Source organism: Psammomys obesus, unplaced genomic scaffold (assembly GCF_907164565.1).
Source record: "Psammomys obesus unplaced genomic scaffold, mPsaObe1.curated_primary_1811, whole genome shotgun sequence".
NCBI lineage: Eukaryota > Metazoa > Chordata > Mammalia > Rodentia > Muridae > Psammomys > Psammomys obesus.
In genome coordinates, this window is record NW_026592510.1 from 8,611,487 (window position 1) to 8,631,892 (window position 20,406).

General features: G+C 45.8%; 1 protein-coding gene across 1 annotated transcript in view; it reads left to right on the forward strand.

The window, feature by feature from the left end:
- Nucleotides 1–1,510: 1,510 nt before the first annotated feature.
- The window catches only part of Ak3 (adenylate kinase 3), a 26,451-nt gene continuing 7,555 nt past the window's right edge, over nucleotides 1,511–20,406 (forward strand). Inside the window, exons 1-2 of the mRNA XM_055613746.1 lie at nucleotides 1,511–1,804; nucleotides 10,328–10,447. Of these exons, the coding sequence (XP_055469721.1) occupies nucleotides 1,654–1,804; nucleotides 10,328–10,447 (271 nt within the window). The 5' untranslated portion in view covers nucleotides 1,511–1,653. The remainder of the gene's footprint in view (nucleotides 1,805–10,327; nucleotides 10,448–20,406) is intronic.

Genomic DNA, 20,406 nt, shown 5'->3' on the forward strand with positions numbered 1-20,406 from the left:
TGCAGTAATAACTATGGGAGAGTCCCTCACTTTCCTTTACAGGGCCGTGTGCCTCACCTTGCCACCCAGATCAGGTCCTCTCTCTGAGCAAGTAAACTTCCCTTGCCTTTTTTTTTTTTTTTCAAGTAATGTCTGCTTGGAAACTAGAAGTAGTTTTGAACCAGTCATTCGGCAGCCTCTGAGGGAGACAGTGTTGTTTCCTTTCGAGACTCCTTACCCTCTTCCCTGTACCCAGCACAAAGAAACCATATCACACAGACAGTGGGCAGGGCTCTCCAAACACTTTCCTGGTAGCTGGTTTTGTCCAGGCAACTCGCATACATTTTGACTCCACACTAATCTCCTGTGTCCGTTTTACAGATAAAATGCTGCTCAGTTGATTGTCTTCTGCTTTCTCTCCTACGTCACTTTCCCTGTGTATTTACCTCAGTTTTCAGAGCCAAGGCCCAGGCTTCCTTGCTCCTTCCCATAACTTTTGTTGTTTGTTTCTTTTTTCAAGACAGGGTTTCTCTGGCTGTCCTGGAACTTATTCTGTAGACTCTGCTGGTCTAGAATTCAGATTTGCCCACTTCTGTCTCCTGAGTGAGCGGGCCACTATCTTCTGCTGTCTTTCTTTCTTTCTTTCTTTCTTTCTTTCTTTCTTTCTTTCTTTCTTTCTTTCTTTCTTTCTTTCTTTCTTTCTTTCTCTCTTTCTCTCTTTCTCTCTTTCTCTCTTTCTCTCTTTCTCTCTCTCCCTCCCTCCCTTCCTTTCTCTCTCTTTCATTGGCCATACTGTTTCAAATGGTCCTACTGTTTGCTTCCACTACAGGACTTAAACAAACAAACAAACAAACAAACAAACCTGCCCACAATAGAAACTTGGTTTCTTTCAGCTCAGCATTCAGGAAGGTCCCTAAGAACAGTGGCACACAATAGGCAGTGGGTAACTATTTCTGAAATAAGACTTCTGAAGGAACTAGTACTTTTGCCCCCTGTGAAGTAACAGTGGCAGCAACTTTTTGGTTCTGAAAGTGGATTCTGGGAGATAAGACACACCTTTCACGGACCGGTGACAATACTTCCCTTGATGAAAACTTCAGTGAGGAGGCTTCAAGGTCACCCCTGGAGGAGAAGGAAATGGGGTGAAAAGGGAAAGGGAAGAAGGTGAAGGGAGGATTGGTGTGAAAAGTTAGGGGGCTGTTGGTGAGCCAGGTGAGGGGACACAAAATAGGGCGCTCTGCTTCCTGTTGGGACTGAGCAGGACAGGGCCTGCCTCTTAGAAAGGCCTAATTGTGAAAAACAAGAACACAGAGAAAATGAATCCAGAGACGCCGAGGGGAGACTAGAAGTGGAAGGGGGCGCTCAGAGGTTGTCCACCGTGGAGAATGCAGAAGGGCGCAGCCTACAGGTTGGGAGCAGGCAGCACAGGGCACGAGGGTCTGGGGATGCCGAGTGGCGTGGGGTGGGGCGAAGGGAGTGGGGTGCCGGGGCGCGGAGGGGGCGGCGCAGCAGCGGGCGGGGCGGCCCCGGGGGCCGTCGCTCACTTCCGGGAGAGCCGGGCGCCCTGGCCACCGCCCGCTCGCAGCTGCCAGCCCGCCGGGGCCGCGGAGCCTGTGAGCGCTCAGGCCAGGCCGCAGCCCAGCGTCTGCTCAGCTCCGGCCACCGTCCGTCACCATGGGGGCTTCGGGGCGGCTGCTGCGCGCCGTGATCATGGGGGCTCCGGGCTCCGGCAAGGGCACCGTGTCGTCGCGCATTACCAAACATTTCGAGCTAAAGCACCTCTCCAGCGGGGACCTGCTCCGCCAGAACATGCTGCAGGGCACAGGTGGGAGCTCAGACAGAGGGCTGGCGGCGTGCGATCGTCCCGCGGGGCTCTGCGGGCCGGGGTCGAGGGTCCGGCGACGCGGGCGCAGCGCTCCCCGACCTCGCCTGGGGAAAGAGCCGCTGCGCCCCCCGAAACCTCTGGTCTCCGCGGGCAGCTTCGGGTAGATTTGCGGGGGGCGAGGGGGAAGGGACTAGGAAGTTCAAAGACTAAAGGAAAGCCCTTGGCTTTGTTTGAGCTCATCCGACCCGGCTGGCAGCTGTTGGGGGGCGGGGGGTCCAGCCCCGGGAGCTGTGCCCGCCTCTCCACGTGTCCTAGGACGCAGAAGGCAGGCTTTGGCATTGCCAGGGCCGGCGTTCTTTCCAACACCCCACCTCGGGCCCTCGGTAAGCTCCGTGGGACCTTGTAGTTCTGACCTTTCTCTCTCCAAGGTCGAGTGACTCTCTTTGCAGTCACAAAACTGGCTTAGGTTTTGGTGCCTTAGGCACGAAAGTTATCCTTGTACGCGGTTACGTAAACGGTTGTTGCGTTTCTCCTGTCAGATTCTTCTAACACAGCAAAAAAAAAAAAAAAAAAAAAGTCAACAAACGACACTTCAAAATGGGTGGATTTGTGGTCAGTTCTGTTTTAAGAAAAGCCTTTTTGTTTGTTTGTTTATTTAGAGACAGTGTGATTGGATATAGCCAATGGAAACGGTAACTTAAAACTTGGAATCCCCCTGCCTCAGCCTCCCTAGTGAATGCTGGGATTACAGGCGTCAGCCAGCCAACTAACAGCTGAAACCGTTTCTAAAAAGCTTACCCCAGATGTTTTCTCCACAGTGGCGTTGACCTGCAATTCCAAACTAGTGCCTATTTCGAAATTCACTTGACGCTTATTTACATAGAAATAATACCTGTAAAAGGTTTTTAAAAATAAAAGGAAGAAGAAAGTAAATGTCGGGGAGAGAAGGGAAGACAGAAATGCTTAAAGTAAAAAGCAAAGCTTCTTAGCCCCTACCTCAACCCAGTTCCTCAGAGAGAAACAATGTATTTCCTTGTGGCAATGTCTCTGTGTACAAGCACAGTTGTGCATCCTTGGAATACCACGTTACCATATGTTTCTATTTTTGCACTCCCCATGTAGCCGCTCATCCCAAATGGAGACAATGTCCATTACGCTGTTTGTTTACCACCTGTTTGCTCAATTGACCACTATTTATTTAACCTGTCCACTCCCTCCCGATGAGCTGATTTCCAGGAATGGGTGGCATTTGCTTTTGTTTGAAAGACACTGATACTCAAATGGAAGGAAGAAAAAAAAAAATCAACCCACTGTTTTCAATTTCTTTGGTTGGAGTCCCTGGAACATGTATTCACTCTCTTCTAATGCTGACTATAAAAAATAATAAAGGTTGCAGTTAATTAAACTTTATCCAAAGGTTAAGTTATCTGACTCTTGCTGAATGTTCTTAGCGCAGCAGATTGCTGTGCTAGTTCCAGCAGGCAGTCCCCAGTCCAGGAGACTGCCTGGTTGCTTTGCCACCTATCCAAAGTACAGAAGTCTTTAGGGATGACCTGCCTGCCCAGTCAGCGCTCCCCTGACTGTGGGTGGCAAAGAATGCTCACTGACAGGAAAACACAGAACATTTACCAAGAGTAAATGAAAGGGTATTTCAATACATTTTTGAAAAATGAAGAAACAATGCTCCTTGCTTCATTTTAACACCTGTAAGAGTTAGGCTGACCTCTCCTTTGTAACTATGTAACGTGGAAAGAGGCTAGAGAGATGGGGCTGGAGGTGGGGGGAAGGGACACACACACAAAGATGTTCAGCTGCCCACTCCGTAGTGCTTTGGTTTTTCCAAGACAGGGTTTCTCTGTGTAGCCTTGGCTGTCCTGGACTCACTTTGTAGACCAGGCTGGCCTCTAACTCACAGAGATCCACCTGCCTCTGTGTCCCCGTATGCTGGGCGTAAAGGCTTGTGCCATTGGGCCGTGCAACCACTGAATAGTTTTAATGGGCAGCTGTTTAATATCTTTTTTATGACACAGAAAAGCAAGTACTTCCTTAAAACTTTGAAGCTTCATGATCAGAAGCAGGTCTTTTGTTTTAATAGGGTCTCACACAGTTGCTCTGCATTTGTATCAATCCTCTTTCTCCCCAGTGTTGGGATTGCGGATCAGACCCTGTTAGGAAAACTAGGTTCATGAGAGAAGTCTTTGCAGGTCAAAGTTCAAGGTACTCAAAGGGCTGGTAGGTCTCTATTCAGCTGGGAAAAGTTACAGATCTCAGAGGGAAGCCCCATCTCGGCCCCTAAGGGATGGTTTCCACTGAGCCTGGCTTGTCTAGCTGGTCCCTGAAACCCAGAACTGGCAGGTCCTGGAATGTCCGGTCACTTGTTCTTCAAAGAAATATGGGCAATTCCTTAGCAAGAGCAGAAAATGAAGCTTCAGAGGCGTCATGAGCTTGTTTTCACAGATGTTAATGGTAAAAACTACAGTATTTTTTTTTACCAAGCAGTACCCGGCAGGTCCTGTAGGTCAGGACTGAAAATATATTCCCAATAAATACTTGTGGATTGGATATTTCCCACAAAATTAGGCAATTTGTTGTGAGCATGCTATCATATCAAGTCTCAGATCTACTTTCATGAAGGAAGATGGCACAATTAGTTTAAACTTTGCCCGTTATTGGCTGTTACATTTTTTTTCAGTGCCAGAAACCGCCTCTCGAGCTTTTTGCATGCTAAGGACATGCTGTGCCCGGGAGCCGGCTCTCCAGACCCCAGTTTACTGGAGATTTATGCTGTTAACCATTCTTTGCTGCCATAAACAGTGCTGTGTCCCCAGACAGCTGGCAGTGACTTTACTTATTTTCCTTTGAGTAAATTCCAATTGTGGACTTCCTAGGAGGTAGCCATCACTTCATGAAAGTGCCCCTTTATAACCCCGTACTATCTAGTTTGAAATGATTTTTGGGGGGAGGATCTGCTCCTTCTAGCAGGAATCGCGTCACTGTTAACCTATTCTGGACCTAGACGTCCTCCTCAGCTCTACACTTGGTTTAAAATGCAAGACGTGAATAGTATTCATTGAAACAAAAAGTGAACGTGAGAAAAACAGTCGCCACAGAAGAGATTACCGTGCCTCTGGGGACACTAGTTGACCTGTTGACAGTAGCAGGCCGGGAAACCTTGGATCACCAGCCAGTGCAGTCAGGAGGGCTAGAGTCTGAGATTTACGTGGTTACTGTAATCCTCTCAGTCCTTCATGGGAAAAATGAGTGCCATGGAGTTTGAAGGATTCCCTCAGTGGAAAACAGCCTTTCTGCACTCACCTGGGCCTCATGTACATATCCTGAAGCTGATTTGATACAAGATTAATCGTTTGGGTGGGTCCAGACAGGGGTGAGGTTCAAATTCACCAACTGCCACCTCCCACATACACAAAAACCGAAATGAAGTACCAGGGTGGAAACCCAGGCCCCGAGAGTCAATTTTATATTCTTGCCACAGCGCAGGACGGCCCAAATAGAGGTTCATGATGTAATTTTAGATAGAGTCTTAGTTATTTCAAAGTGTATTTTCGGAGAGGAACTTGTAATTTTATGAACGATTTGGCTTATTTAAAGGGCGTGTCACTTAAGGGAAACGGTAATCATCTGTGGCAGCCGGAAAGTGAACGCTGGGCGGCACAGTCTGCTCTGGCTCCTTGGTGGGTACTTCAGCTGTGACGCTGGACTAGAGGGCCCACCCTTGGAATCTCATGTGCTGGCATCTGTGTGTTGGGAGAGTCTTCACTCAGTAGATATACACGGGCCCCGGGTCAGCCCCCAAGCTTCCACTGTGTGGACCCATGACCGATACATTGCAGTTCATAACAGTAGCAAAATCACCATTATGACATAGCATAATTTTGTGGTTGGGGTCACACAGCACAGGGAACTGCATTAAGGGGTCACAGCGTCAGGAAGGTTGAGGACCACTGGCTCTGTGTGTTCTGTGTGTGATAACTCATGTCCTTAGGTTCAGAACCTTCGACAGTGCTTTCTAGTAGCGTTGTCGCTCTGATTCATCTGCCCTGTAACCTCAACATTTAGCATGTATGTAAGGTCCAGTGCACTTAGTGTGACACAGAGTTGCGTAGCTGTCACCACAACAGATTTTAGAACATTTTTATTGCCCACAAAAGAAACCTCCTACCTACGAGTCACTGCCATGCCCTCCCAGCCCGCCCAAGCCTCTGGCAACAATGCTCCATCTTTCAGTTCTCACACTCTGGACCTGACACAGAAATGGAATGATAGCCTATGGGCTTTTCTCTCTGGCTCCTTTCGCTTGGCATAGCATTCTTCTTAATTATTTTTATTTGCTTAGTGTGTATGTGTGTTTGTGTCTGTGTGTGCACACACACCATGTATGTGCAGGCCAGAGGACAGGTTGGGGGTGGGTGGATTGTCTCTCTCTGTCCTGTGGGTCCAGGAATCCGACGTAGGTTGTAAGGCTCAGTGGGAAGCTTCTTTGATCACTGGGCCGTGTCTGCTGTTTTTAGACTGTCTCACTGCATTGCCCAGGTCGATGTGTGCTCCCGAGCTCACTCAAGTGATCCTCTTACCTCGGCCTCCTGGGTAGCTGAACTGCAGGTGAATGCCACTGCGCCCAGCTTAACGTGAGCTTTTAAAGATTCCCTCACGTTGGAGCGTTAGTGCTTCACTACTTTTTATTGTGTTCTGTGGACGTTTTATAGTTCGTTTAGTTGATACTTGAATTGGCTTCTCCTTTTCTTTTACTTTCTATCTAAATAATTCAGAGCAATCTTTCAAAAAAGGAGAGATTGGTATACGACTACTACAACAGAAAGTAAGCTTCTGCTATGTTCTTAGGGTTTTGGTGTTTTGTTTTTTTTTCCTTTTTAGTATACAAAACAATGGTTTTTTTTTTTTTTTGTTTTCATGCGTATGTGTCATTCATCCCCCTCAACCCACTCCCCTCCATGCCTAATCTTTTTTTTTTTTTAAATAAAACATTATAGCTACAACTCAGCAGAATCCCGACCCCTGTCTGTCTGACCATATCTATCCACCCATCCGTGGGTGGGTCCAGAGGGCGGGATTGCACTGAAGGCGGTTACAGTCAGGCTGTGGGCTCGGGGTCTGGCGGCGCATGAGTCGCAGAGGCTGCCGGAACAGCAACACCGCAGGCGGGAGGGCTCAGATGGCAGGATTGGTTTTGGAGCCCGGAAGTCCAAGCTGGAGGCCCTGGGAGAGCTGGTTCGTGGTGGGGTGCGCCTTTCTGGCAAGTAACTAGCCACCTTCTTCTCACTTCGTTCTCCGATGGCCTTTCTTCTGTGCTCAGGTGCCTCACACTGGCTCTTCCTTGAGTTCACAGTTTCTGTCAGACTGAGGTCCCACCCTGTGACCCCCATTCAACCTTAATTACCTTCTTAAAGGTAAATATAGTCACATTAAGGGTTAGGTTAGGGTTTCAGTGTATGGACGTGGGACTGAAATAGCTCAGTCCAGAGCAGAATATAGACACGAGGGAGAGAGACGGGGGTGGGGTGGGGTGGTGGTTTATGACATTATGGAAGCCTAAAGGGGGGGATTTTCAGTTACTAGGAGGTTGGGGATGGCTTGCCATAAGAGTCCTTTAAAATAGCATCTGTTTTCATTGCTACAGTCCAAGACTAGGCAGTGAATAGTTTATTTTAAAGAGTTTGCCCAGTGCATTGTTATCGGGATTGGAAGTCCACCGTCTTGTGCCTGCACCTGGCAAAGTTCTGTGCTGGATTATCCTGTGCAGACAAGTGGGAGAGCAAGTGAATACACGGATAAGAGAGGAACCGTAATAAACAGTCGTCTGTAGCTCACTCCCGACATCGCCTGCCTCTGCCTCCCAGACTGCTGGGATTACAGGCGTGTGCCACTGTGACCTGGTGCCGGATTTTATGAGTTCTGGCTCATAAACGTCTGGGCGCCCGACACACATCTGTATCTTTTGATTGTTTATTTTGTATTAACGGCATCTAAAACATGGTGGTGAGTCAGATTATATATCACGGGGAGGAGCTAGGGACTTCTGCAGAATTTAGGAGGGCCACAGTATGTTAATCTCCCAGCAGGGGGTGTGCCTGGAGGGAGGGGAGCAAGTGGGGAAGGGAAGGGGTGAGCAGAAGAAAGAGCGCTGGCTGGCACCGTGTGCAAATAGGCTGCCAGACCTGTGGAACTGGGCTGGAATCCTGTTTGGAAGTACACTGAGGAGGAAGCAGGCCAACCATAGGTGTGGAAGAGGGAGCCTTTCAAGAGGCATCACCTTCACTGGTGAAGGGAGAGGGTACTCAGTAGCTGGAGGGAGGAATGATGGTGGGGCGAGACATAGGGCTCAAATGAGAATTAAAAGAACATTCGTGGGCTTTATGACTCAGCCAGTAAGAGAATGGCTGCTCTGCCGGAGGATCAGCATTGATTCCCAGCGCCGACATCGGAGCTCACAACCATCTCACCACAGTTCCAGGGGATCTGAGGCCCTCTTCTGGCCTCTTTGGGAACCAGGTATGCACATAGTGCCCAGACATACGTGCAGAAAAAACACCCATACATGTAAGTTTTTAAAAGTGGTCAAAAGAGACAAATGAGGTCTACGTGTATTATGTACATGGAACTTTCCAAAGGCTATTTTATTTAGTTACTTTAACATTTTATTTTCTTTCTGTGTGTGTGTGTGTGTGTGTGTGTGTGTGTGTGTGTGTGCGCGCACACACACACACACTGCCCATAGCAGTCAGAAGAGGGTGTTGAATCCCTGGAGCTGGAGTTCCAGGTGTTTTTTTAGTCATTCAGTGTGGGTGCTGGGAACTGAACTCAGGAACTCTGAAAGAGCAGCAAGTGCTCTGAACAGCAGGTCAGCATCTCCAGTGCCAGGCCCTCCTCCTCCCCCCTCTAAAAAAAAAAAAAAAAAAAAAAAAAAACTACTTTAATTGAATTTGGAGAACATTCTCAGAACCCAGGTCCTTTCCTGGACATTGTTTTGTAAACTTGTATGGTATGCTTGTCAAATGGCAGCTGGTTTAGTAATGATGAATTCTTGGTTAAAAGTCACAGTTTAGGCATCATATTCCCTTTTCTTTGGGACAGGGCCTCTCACTGGCCTGGAGCCTGAATGTAAACATTTGTGTTTACATAGTTGTATACACTACACGATTAGAAATAAGCTTACTTTTGAAAAAAAAAAATTTTGAGACAGGGTCTCTTGTAGTCCGGGTGGGCCATGTGCTCTCTGTAGCTGAGGATGGTCCTGAACTTCTGATGCTGTTTCCACCTCCCTGGATTGCAGGCACATTCGCCCACCATGGATGGTCTTCTGCTGGAGAGCTAACCCAAGGCTTCTTTTGTGTTAAGCAAGTGCTTTAAAAACTCAGCTAAATCTTCGCTCCTCCTTCTCCTGCTCCTCCTACTTGTGTTTTGTTTTGGCTTTGTTTTTTAAGATAAGGTCTTGCTATGCATCTCTGGCTGCCTGTTGCTCAGCAAGTAGTTGGGGTTGGCCTCAGACTTGGAGAAGTCCCCCCTGCCGTCACCTTCTGAGTGCACCATCACACCCATTTTGGTTTTGTTGTTGAGACAGGGTCTCTTTATATGGCCTGGATGGCCTTGGACTTGATATGCAAACCAGGTGGGTACTGAAGGCAGGACCATTCCACTCTTTGTTCCCTTGCATTTTGCTTGCTTTGAGACAGGGTCCTCTGTAGCACAAACTGGCCTCAAACCCAGCTATGTACCTGGAGCTGGCTTGAATTCCTTATCCTCCCTCCTTCCCTGCTGGTGTTACAGGTGTGAGCCACTATGTCCGTCAGCACCTCTACTTGTAATACACTTTTTATTATTGATTCTTTGTGAGTTTCACATCATACACCTCAATCACACTCACTTCCCAGTCCTTCCAGATCCGTCTTCCACCCTGTAACCTCCCCTGCAAAACAAAATAAAATATAAAAAATAATAAAGATTACATAAACAAAACCTAACAATCTCGACGTGGATGGCTCTGTGTGTCACACAGTATATACTTTTGCCCAAACAGCTTTGCTTGCAAATGTTCATCGCACTGAGTTATTAGTCAGGTTCAAGGCCTCTGGCTTCTGCTACAACATGCAGAGACTCCTGCTTTTGCTCTGAGCCATGGAGATCCTTCAGCTTTGGTTCTGCAGGCCTAGCCCCTTCACTCACTCCAGCAGCTCATAGGTGGGGTAGATGGTGGGTGGGCCTACTCAAAGCCTGGGTTGTATCTGAGTTGGTCAGCCTGCCAGGTCTCCCTCATCCACACTGCCAGGGGTAGCTCTGGCGAGAGCCCGGGTGAGGGGCGGACCAGGTCTCCTGCGTGCCGAGGCAAGGGGCTAGGTGGCTGTCCCAGGCCCACACCCACACAATCAGGGCCAGGGATAATGCACTTTCCCATGGGTGCAAGTCCAGAAGCATCCTGTAGACCTGTAGACAACTAATTCCTGAGCTTGGGACACAGCAAACACTTACTGGCTTTTCTGTCTGCTGTAGAAATCGGTGTGTTGGCCAAGACCTTCATTGACCAAGGGAAGCTCATCCCGGATGATGTCATGACTCGGCTGGCCCTTCATGAACTGAAAAACCTCACCCAGTATAGCTGGCTGTTGGATGGTAAGTGGAATGTCCTGAGCATCTCTGTGGCCGCCACCATAACCAGTGCTGGCAGGAGAATGAGCAGCTGGGACTATGGACAGTCATTGGGACGGCAGTCAGTCACCTATGAGTCTAACTTTAAATTTTAATCAGCTAATAGATTAACTTATTTTATTTGTGAGACAAGGTCTTAAGAATTCCACACTGGCCTCCAATTGGCTGAGCAGCTACGGTTCTTGATGTTCTTCTCTTTGTGCTGGGATTATAAGAACGGGTAGCCAATCTTGTTTTTGTGGTATGGTGATTCCTCAGGGCTTCCTGCATGCTACCAATTAAGTGATATCCCAAGCCTGTGGATCTAGTTCTTTACTTGAAAGGAAAGACGGTGTGGGCCTGCATGTTTTCTAGACTGCTTCAGGTAGAACTTTAGTTCCTTCCCCCACTTTTAAGAATAGTGTTTAACGTCCAAACTTTCATTGTTTTGCTTCTTGAGACAAGGTCTTACTATGTAGTCTGGGTTTGAACTTGTGAGCCTCCTGCTTGGAGCCCACCCACCTCCAAGGTAAGGATCAGCACAAGAGAAGTTAGACTGAAGATGACCCTACAGTAAACCTTACACCTACTCCATCCAGCCAGAGTCCTGGGAGAGTCTTTTAGGGCAGGTTGGCCTGTGTAACCTGCCTGTTGATGTAGCGAGGACACAGGACAGATGCCAACATTTTTAAATTGGGAGGCTAAGCCCTGTTTACCTCTCTCCTGCTTGACCCCATTCTCCACCTTCACACGTGTCAGTACTCAGCGCTGCCCACTGAGCCCTGCAGCCCAGCTTGCCATCGCCCGGCCTGCCAGCAGTCAGAGAAGGTGCCCTCTTCCCTAACTGCAAAGCGGTTCCAGATGACTCAGGAAAGTGAGGCTAAGAACGAACAAAGGGGGAGGCAGGACAGAATACTAGGTTTATTAGAGCTAGTGTCAAGGAAAAAAAAAAAAACTTAGGCTTGTCTATATGTCCATCAACATGTGCACAGAATCTTGAGGACTTAAATTCTTGAAATTCTAGGTCTTCGGTGTACAGATACCATGCTGAAGACCAGTGCCTGGGTATACCCAGTGGCTGCCTATATTTAGTCATAACAGGAATGTTGAGTGCCTTCTAGGTACACAGAGCCATTCCAGGCACTGAACCAAAACAAGAACAAAATCCTTGCTTTTATGGATAGTATACTCTAGTAGCAGAGAAATTTGGTTAAGTCCAGATTCAACGCTGATGTGAATATAGAGCCATGTGGCAAGTAGGGAGCTGCTGGCTCCTTTTCTGATAGCGAAACATGGATACATGAATCAGCAGTTCATACTCAGGTTTAATGAAGTCTTGCTTCTGTGTAAGATGCTAGAATTTAGCCTGTGTGGGTCTGTTTAGCTGAAGGAATTAGGGGCAGGAAGGTTGAGAGTAGATGCTGCCCAGCACGGGGAAGTGGCCAGTTTTCCAAGAGACCAGTCATGGCCATCAGTGGAGTATGTCTGGGGCCTGGGCCAAAGACAGGGCAATAGGGGAAGGGCCTGGAATGGGGAATATTTGTTTTTTATTTCTTTATTGTTGTACTGCAACAATGCCTTTTCCTTTAGAAAAGCTCAAGTGGGTAAAATGTATAAGAGAAAGAGACAGAGTCCTCAATGATCACGCCCTTCCATAGCAACTACTTTTACCTAATTCAAACAAGCATTCTCTGCAGGAATAAAAATACATGAATATACAAAGGTCCATTCATTATTATCTAATATCGTTATCTCCTTATCTAATATCGTTGTTCTTTATATATTGCGTTAGTCAGTTTTTGTTCATTTTCTGGTGTGACAAATACTTCAGAGACACAGCTGGAAAGAGCGTGACTTATTTGGTCTCCTGGCTACACAGAGTTTTCCATCCATGCTGCAGCCCCTGATGTGTCTGGGCCTTGAGAGTGTGACTTGAGTCGAGGCTGCTGTCTCCACAGTGTCCTGGAAGCATTGGTGAGACAAGCAGCTAGGGACAATACCCCTTCACAGGCACATATGCAGTGACCTCTAAGCAGGTCCTACATCTCACACATCTATCATATTGTTGACTGCACCTACAGATTAATTCATGAATGGAGTCACAGTCGTCTCTCAATGACTGGCTCTGCCAACTGGGGACCAAGACTTCAACACATAAGCTTTTGGAAGATACAACTTATTATCTGAACTGTCACACACACACACACACACAGACACACACACACACACAGAGAGAGATACTGTGATGGCTATTGTTGGTTGTCAACTTGACCACATCTGGAATTAACTAAATCCCAAGTAGCTGGGTATATGGGTGAGGGATTTTTTTTTTTTTTCCTTAACTCATTTTAAAAATCTTTATTCCAGATTTTTTAGTGGGAGGGTCCACTTTTTAATCTGGGCCACACCTTCTGCTGGCACCAATGTAAAGGACACGGAAGAAGGGAGCTTGATCTCTTTGCCTGCTCTCAATCTCCTGGCAAGTTCATTCCCTCACTGGCATTAGTGCTTTCTTCTTCTTGATTCTGGTGTATCCTGAGACATCCAGCCTTGTGGACTGAACAGCTTTGGATTCTTTGACCTGCTGTTAGACAGTCATTGTTGGAGTAGATGGAGCAGCCTATAAGCCATCCTAATAAATCCTGTGTGTGTGTGTGTGTGTATGTATATATTGGACTAGATTGACCATATATATATATATGTATGTTTGTATATATGTATGTATGTATGCATATGCACACACACAAATACACACATACACAGGATTTATTAGCATGGCTTACAGGCTGGTCCATCTAATTCAACAATGACTGTCAGCAGATGGTCCAAGAATCCATAGTTGTTCAGAATACATCTATTCTGTAAGTTCTGTTCTTTTAGAGAACCTTGACTTCTATAGATACAGATTTTAGTACCAGAAATGGTTTGAGAGAACAGAAGAATAAGGATGAAATTTTTTTTTTAAATAACTGGAATAGGTCTCTCTGAAGCCTCTCCTAGAAGCTCAAAGAGAACAGAAAGACCATGGTGTGAAATATTTTACAAACTTGAGACAAGAGCCAGAAGCTAGTGATATATGCTTTTAATCCCAGCATTTTGGAGGTAGAGGAAAGTGGATCTGTGAGTTTGAAGCCAGGCTGGTCTACAGAGAAAGTTCCAGGACAGCCAGGGCTAAATAGAGAAATTCTCTATTATAAACAAACAACAAAACAAAACCCAAAAAACCCAAACATAGTTAAGGAGACAAATTCTTTTGGTTATCCTGATTCACCAACTGTGAGAGGCAACAGATTTGATGACTGTGCATATTAAACTTTTGACAATTTGTGGAAGAATAAGAAAAATGATGATGTTAGTTGATTGCTCCTAGCATCTCTGGATAAATTGCCACAGGAAAAGACTGAGCTGTGTAATGAAATTAACTGACTTCTAACATTTCAGAATAAGGTGAAGGACAATGTGATAAAATGGATCAGCTCGAGATGCACACAGAGTCTAAACTTTAGACTCTAATGGTTTCTAAGTGTGCCCTGGAAGAGAATATTCTCTCCAGAGGTCACAGAGCTCAAGTTTCAGAAAGTCAAACCTAAGCCCTTATTGTAAGGTCCGCTGAATTACAGAGAAATTCAAGTCCAGCCTTGGAGGGCACTGGCAGTTAAAGCAAGGGCATTAACTGGTGAAGACCAGGATCCTGTAACTTGGGATGGGGATGCATAGGAGGACCCCACTGAGACTGAGAACTTTCAGATCTCAGTTTCTCAAGGGTATATCTCACCTGGGGGAGTAGTGTCTCCACCCTCAGCAGCAGATGGCCTCCAACCCCACTCCTGAAATACTGCCTTTTCTGTCTCTGAGGAAATCAATCCTTCTGCTAAGCCAGCAAGGACTTTCTCTGAAGGAAATTCCAGGAAAGACAATACTGATGTCCCTCAGGGCCACCAATAGTTACACTTATAACTATATAGCCAGACCTATAACACGTGAGGCTAAGCAGGCTCCTGGAGGTAGAAAGTGTAGTCTGTAAGGAGGTACACTACACTACTAAACAGCTTAATAAGTTTGTTAATTCATTCAAGAAGTCTAGGGAACGTGTGTGGGAATGGCTTCCAAGGGTGTGGGATAAAGGTGGAAGGAAGAAAAAACAGCAAAAGGCTGAATTTAGTGATATGGCTCCATTGAGTGGAGATTCTAGGTTTAACATCAAAGCTCATACAGTTGAAAAACATATCAACATTTGTTTGAATGGTTACCTGAAGCATCTCTCAAAAGATGGCCTGCTGAAAAGTAGTTAGAGATGCCTGCTTTCCCTTGGCTTAGTATTGATGAAGGGATTCTAAGGCTCAGGGAAATTGCAAAGCTAGAGTGAGGACGTGAGTGCGCAGTGTAAAACCTAATCTTCCACAGTGGGAAGGCCCAGAAGACACGCCCTTCACTAATCCTATAAGATGCAAACTGATGAGAGGGGCACCAGCACATTTGAAGAGCTTTGTTGTCATCCTTTTCCTTGTTTGAGACCTTGGGGTTGGAGATGCTGCTGCTGAGTTGGATGAATTAAGCACAGTAGGTTTCATTGGGCTCCCAAAGTAGCAGGAGCCAGGTGGCAGCACTGGATTGCCAAAGGCAAGGTGATCGTAGCTATCGCAATGAGCAGCAGAGGCAATGTCCATAATGGCCTGACCCGGAATGGCCAACACAGGCACAATGATTTCTATGGTGGCATAACTTTGGTACTAGCTAGTCAAGCATGGTGTTTCCAGGCATGAAATAAAATAAGGAGCCTACTGTATTTTGTTTGATCTGTATTACTGGAAAAATTCTCATACCCATAAGAAGAGCTACATTGGATGATGACAAAAGGGAATTTTAGTTCATGAACTGATTTCCAGACTTGAGCCAGTGTGCGGTCCTGGAACCCCTTGGATGAAAGGATGACCAGATTCCCCTGAGGAAGGACCTTGATAAAATACCTACAAGCTTTACTGTTAGCCTTTCTCCAGTCCTTCCCTAAAGGGACCTTTTACATGGTGACTGTTTGAAGGGATCTTGATCATACGTCTCTTTCACAAAATATCACTATTGGTTCATGACATTATGCCAATTAGACAAAGCGAGTAGAAGGTAGCCACCACTTTAGGCTTGTTGGCAACACATATCAGAGGATAGGGGAAAAAAAATCTAACCAAAATTAAAGGGCCATCTACCTCAGTGTACCTGGCCCCTCCCACCACCAAGAAGGAAGCATGTTTCGTGGGCCTATTTGGATTCTGGAGGCAGCACATCCTTACTTGGGTGTGTTACTCTGGGCCATATACCACAGGACCCAGAAAGCTGCAGCTTTGAGTGGGGCCTGGAACAGGAGGAGGCTCTTCAACAGGTTCCGGCTGCCGTGCAGGCTCCTCCACACTTGGACCATATGACCCAGCAGGCCTGATGGTTCTTGAGGTGTCATAAGGATGCTGTTTGGAGCCTTTTCATTGCAGAGACCTTTGAAATTTTGGAGCAAGATTCTACCATCATGTGCAGGCAACTATTCTCCCTTTGAAAGAGAGAGAGCTCTTGGCCCACTCGCTATGAGGCCTTAGTGAAAATGTTTGACAATGGGTCACCAAAATTACTGTGCGAGCTGAGCCCCTGAGCTGCTGCCAAACAAGAGCTGGGTGTTGTCTGACCCAACAAGTCATTAAGTAGGACATGCACAGCAGCAACCCGTTCGCAAATGGGAGTCGTATGTGTGATAGGGCCGAGCAGGTCTTGAAGGCACATACAAGTTACCCAAACACCTGCAGTTTCTACTCTACACTACAATGTCATCTACTGCAGAGCGTGCTCCTGTAGGCTGACGAGGTGTGCCCTATGATCGGCTGACTGAGGAAGAGAAGACTAGGGCCTGGCTTACTGATGGCCGTGTGTGTGTGCTGGGCAGGCACCGCCAGAGGTCGACAGCTGTAGCATTACCACCCTGAATTATCACCCCTTTCTGGGCCAACCCTGAAAGATGCCCATGTAGGGAAATATTCACAGTGGGCAGAACTTAGAGCAGTGAACAACTCTGCACACAAGAGTCACACATTCTGTTTGGAAGGAGTGGCTGAGTATGCAGTTGTTGACCCTTTAATGGGTTGTAGCCAATGGACTGGCTGGATGGTCAGGGACTTGGAAAGAGCATGATTGGAAAACTGGTGAGAAAGTCATCAGGGGAAGAAGTATGTGGACAGATCTCTCCAAGTGGGCAAAGGGGCCCATGTAAATGTTCATCAGTGTGTGACCTCAGCGGAGAGGCGTTCAGTAATCTAATAAATAGGATGACTCATTCTGTGGACAGTCAGCCTCTTTGCCCAGCCACCCCTGCCATTGCCCAATGGGCCCATGAACAAAGTGGCCATAGCAGCAGAGATTGAGTTTATGTGTGGGTTCAACAACGTGGACTTTCACTCACCAAGCATGACCTGGCTACAGCTGAGTGGCAGATCTGCTAACAGCAGAGACCAAGACTGAGCCCCAGATGTGGCACCATTTCCAGGGGTGACCAGACAACCACAGATGAAGAAAAGAACAACAATGTTAGGAGGGGTGAATGATCCGGATTACCAGGGGGAAATTAGATTGCTTATTCACAATGGAGGTAAGATTATGTTTAGAGTGCAGGCGATCCTTCAGGGCTCTCTTGGTTCTACTGTATCCTGTGATTAAATTCAAGGGGAAAGTACAACAGTCTAATCCAGGCAGGATGACAAAGGGCACAGCCCTTCAGGAATGAAAGCACAGGTCACTCCTCCAGGAAAAGGGCCAGGACCTGCTGAGGTGCGTGCTGAGGGTGGAGGATATGAAATGTGTGAGAGGAAGGTAGTAATACGTACTACTTAAGACCACGTGACCAGTTGCAGAAATGAAAATTGTGACTGACATGAATGTTTCCGTATTTTATTTAGGATGTGTTTCTGTTTTCTTTCCTCCATTTCTTTATCATGTAACATCAGTTAAGAGAATATTAGTGGTTACCATATTTAAGTTTTGAGATATTAATAGAATGTCCCTTAAGACACAATGCCAGCCAGGTATGGTGGCACACACCTGTAACTCCAGCACAGAGGCAGGAGGATCTTTGTGCATTCAAGTCCAGCCTGGTCTACAAAGCGAGTCCAGAACAGCCAGGGCCACACAGAGAAACTCTATATCTTGAAAAACAAGAAGCAACAATAAAAAAAGGAACGGTGCCACCTATTCTAAACTTGTAATGTGTCTGCAGTTATATGAGGACAGTTACATCATATTAGGAATAACTATGACCCGGTTAACTCTATAATGTGTTTGTGATTGTATGTTGGACGGTTATGTTTAGGCATTAACTATGACGAGGTTATTGCTTTCATTTGGAAATGGAGGATGACATGAACTTGGCAACGGGTGGACCTGGATGGCCATTTCTCGTTGTCACCTTTATGACATCTGGAGTCAACTAATACCTAAATGGCTGGGTGTACCTGTGAGGAAAAATATTTTTAAATTCATTTGATAGGTGAAGACTCACTTTTAATCCGTGTCTTTTGAGGTGAGAAGATACGCTTTTAATCCAGATCTTTTGAAGTAGAAAGATCCACCTTTAACCTGGGCCATCCCTTCTGGGGCAGCCGGTGTAAAGGACCTGGGAGAAGGAAGCTTCCTCTCTTTGCCTGCTTGCCCTGGCTTTCTTGCTGGCAAGTCAGTTCCTTTACTGGCATTAGAGCCTAGCTGGCAGATACAGAAGATTGGGTGAGGCATCTAGCCTCAGGAACTGAACAACTATTGCATTATTGGACCTTCTGTTGATAGATAGCCATTGTTCGACTAGCTGGGCCACAGCCTGCAAGCTATTCTAATAAATCATATATATATATATATGTTTATGTTTAGGTATTATTATATATGGTAATATGTAGATTTAGCTACATATATGTATAAACACACACAGATATATATGTATCCAGCATAAGTATTGCACTTTAATTCCCTACTTTTGAGAAGCATTTGGGTTGGAGCTCGGTTTTCAGTGTTTGAAATAATGATGGAAAATAATGCTTCTTCTCCTGTCACAGAGTATTTTGATTCAAGTCTTTTATTCCAGTGAATGTTTTTGTTCTAAGTTACTGAAGATAAACATTAAAAAAATTGTGTAGCATGCTTTGCTTGTGCCTATACATGTATATACACGTGTGTGAGGCCATTAGAGACTAGAAAGGGCATCCGAGCTCCTGTAAGTGGAGTTTACAGGTGGTTGTGAGTGCTATGTGGGTGATGGGAACCAACCTGGGCCTTCAGCAAGAGCAGCACAATGAACACTGTAATAAGAGTCAGGTCAGCTGGGCAGTGTACGCCTTTAGTTCCAGCGCTTGGGAGGTAGAGGCAGGTGGATTTCTGTGAGTTCAAGGCCAGCCTGGTCTACAAAGTGAGTCCAGGACAGCCAAGGCTACAGAGAAAACTCCTGTCTTGAAAAGCAAAAACAAAAAATATCAGGTGAATAGAGGTTTTTTTTTGTTTTTTTGTTTTTTTTCAGTGCAAACTCCTTGGTTACAAGCATAGGTGTCAGGTTAGACTACTTGTGTTCACATTTCGCTGACACTGCTTAATAGCTTTATGAGCTTATGAGCTACAGCAAGGCTGTTGCTCCGCCTCTGTATCCTCCTTTGTGAAATGGGAAGAGTAACAGCGCCTGTCTTATGGTTATTAGGGCAGTTGAAAGTATCCCTATAAAATATTTAATATTTGCATCTGAAAGCATTCTGTGGATTGAAATTCTATTAGTCTTATTAAGGATATTAAAATTGTTTCTCTGAGGATGACTTACTTCATTGCAAATTTTAAGTGCTTGGTTTTGTTTTTTTCCCAACCAGGCGTGGGGGAGCACGCCTTTACTCCTAGCGCTGGAGAAGCAGAAGCAGGTGGAGCTCTGAGTTTGAGGCCAGCCTGGTCTACAAAGTGAGTTCCAGGATTGCCAGAGCTACCCAGAGAAACCCTGTCTTGAAAAACCAAAAAGAAAAAAAAAAAAGAAAAAAGAAAAAGTTATAGGTCAAACCTTTGTCACTATCTTTCTTTTGGAAGCCATTTTTCTCCTCAGTCCAGGTTCCTTAATTATTTTTCCTGACCAATGGTTTCCATGTTTCATTGTTAGCAAGATGTGTTTTTAGCAACAAAGCACCGCATATGCATCTTTAACTTTTGAGAGTATGTTATTTCTATCAATATTAGCTTTTCTATGTGTTCTGGACAGCATGTCCCTAGTCATAACACTGCAAAGTAAAATAAAAAAAAAAAAATGGGATCAGAATATTATTTCAATTTCCCCAATGTACTTGTATCTATTTTGGGATTCAACAATCATTTCATTTTGATTTTCTCTGTAGTTTTGAACCACATTGTTTAAACTATTTTAGCTGCACTAAATATTCCATTTCTCAAATGCCCGAGAGCACATGTTTCCTATTTCAGAGTTTTTGTACTTTGGGCTGTATAGACTTTACCAGCTGAGCATTCCTGAGCAGCCTAAATCCTAAATCCCAAATTGGACACTTTCTGACATCACTGGATCCAGATTTCTGGATTAGGGATGTTCATATTGCAAAAAACATTTTGTATGCCAGGGCTTGCTCCTTGTATTTTGCTCTCTGACATGTCCTAAACACAGCTTTCTGAGATGTTGAGGGCAGCTGATGACATCCTCCTGATATATCCTTTCCATTTTTTTGTTTGTTTGTTGTTTTTCTTAGATACAGTCTCACTGTGCAGCTCTGGTTAGCTTGGAGCTCACTATATAGACCAGGCTGGCCTTAAACTCTGAAATCAGGCTGCCTCTCTGCCTCCCGAGTGCTGAGATTAAAAGAGTGTGCCACATTCCTGTCTTATTTTTTAAAAAGTTATGTTTCTGTGTGTGTGTGTGTGTGTGTGTGTGTGTGTGTGTGTGTGTGTGTGTG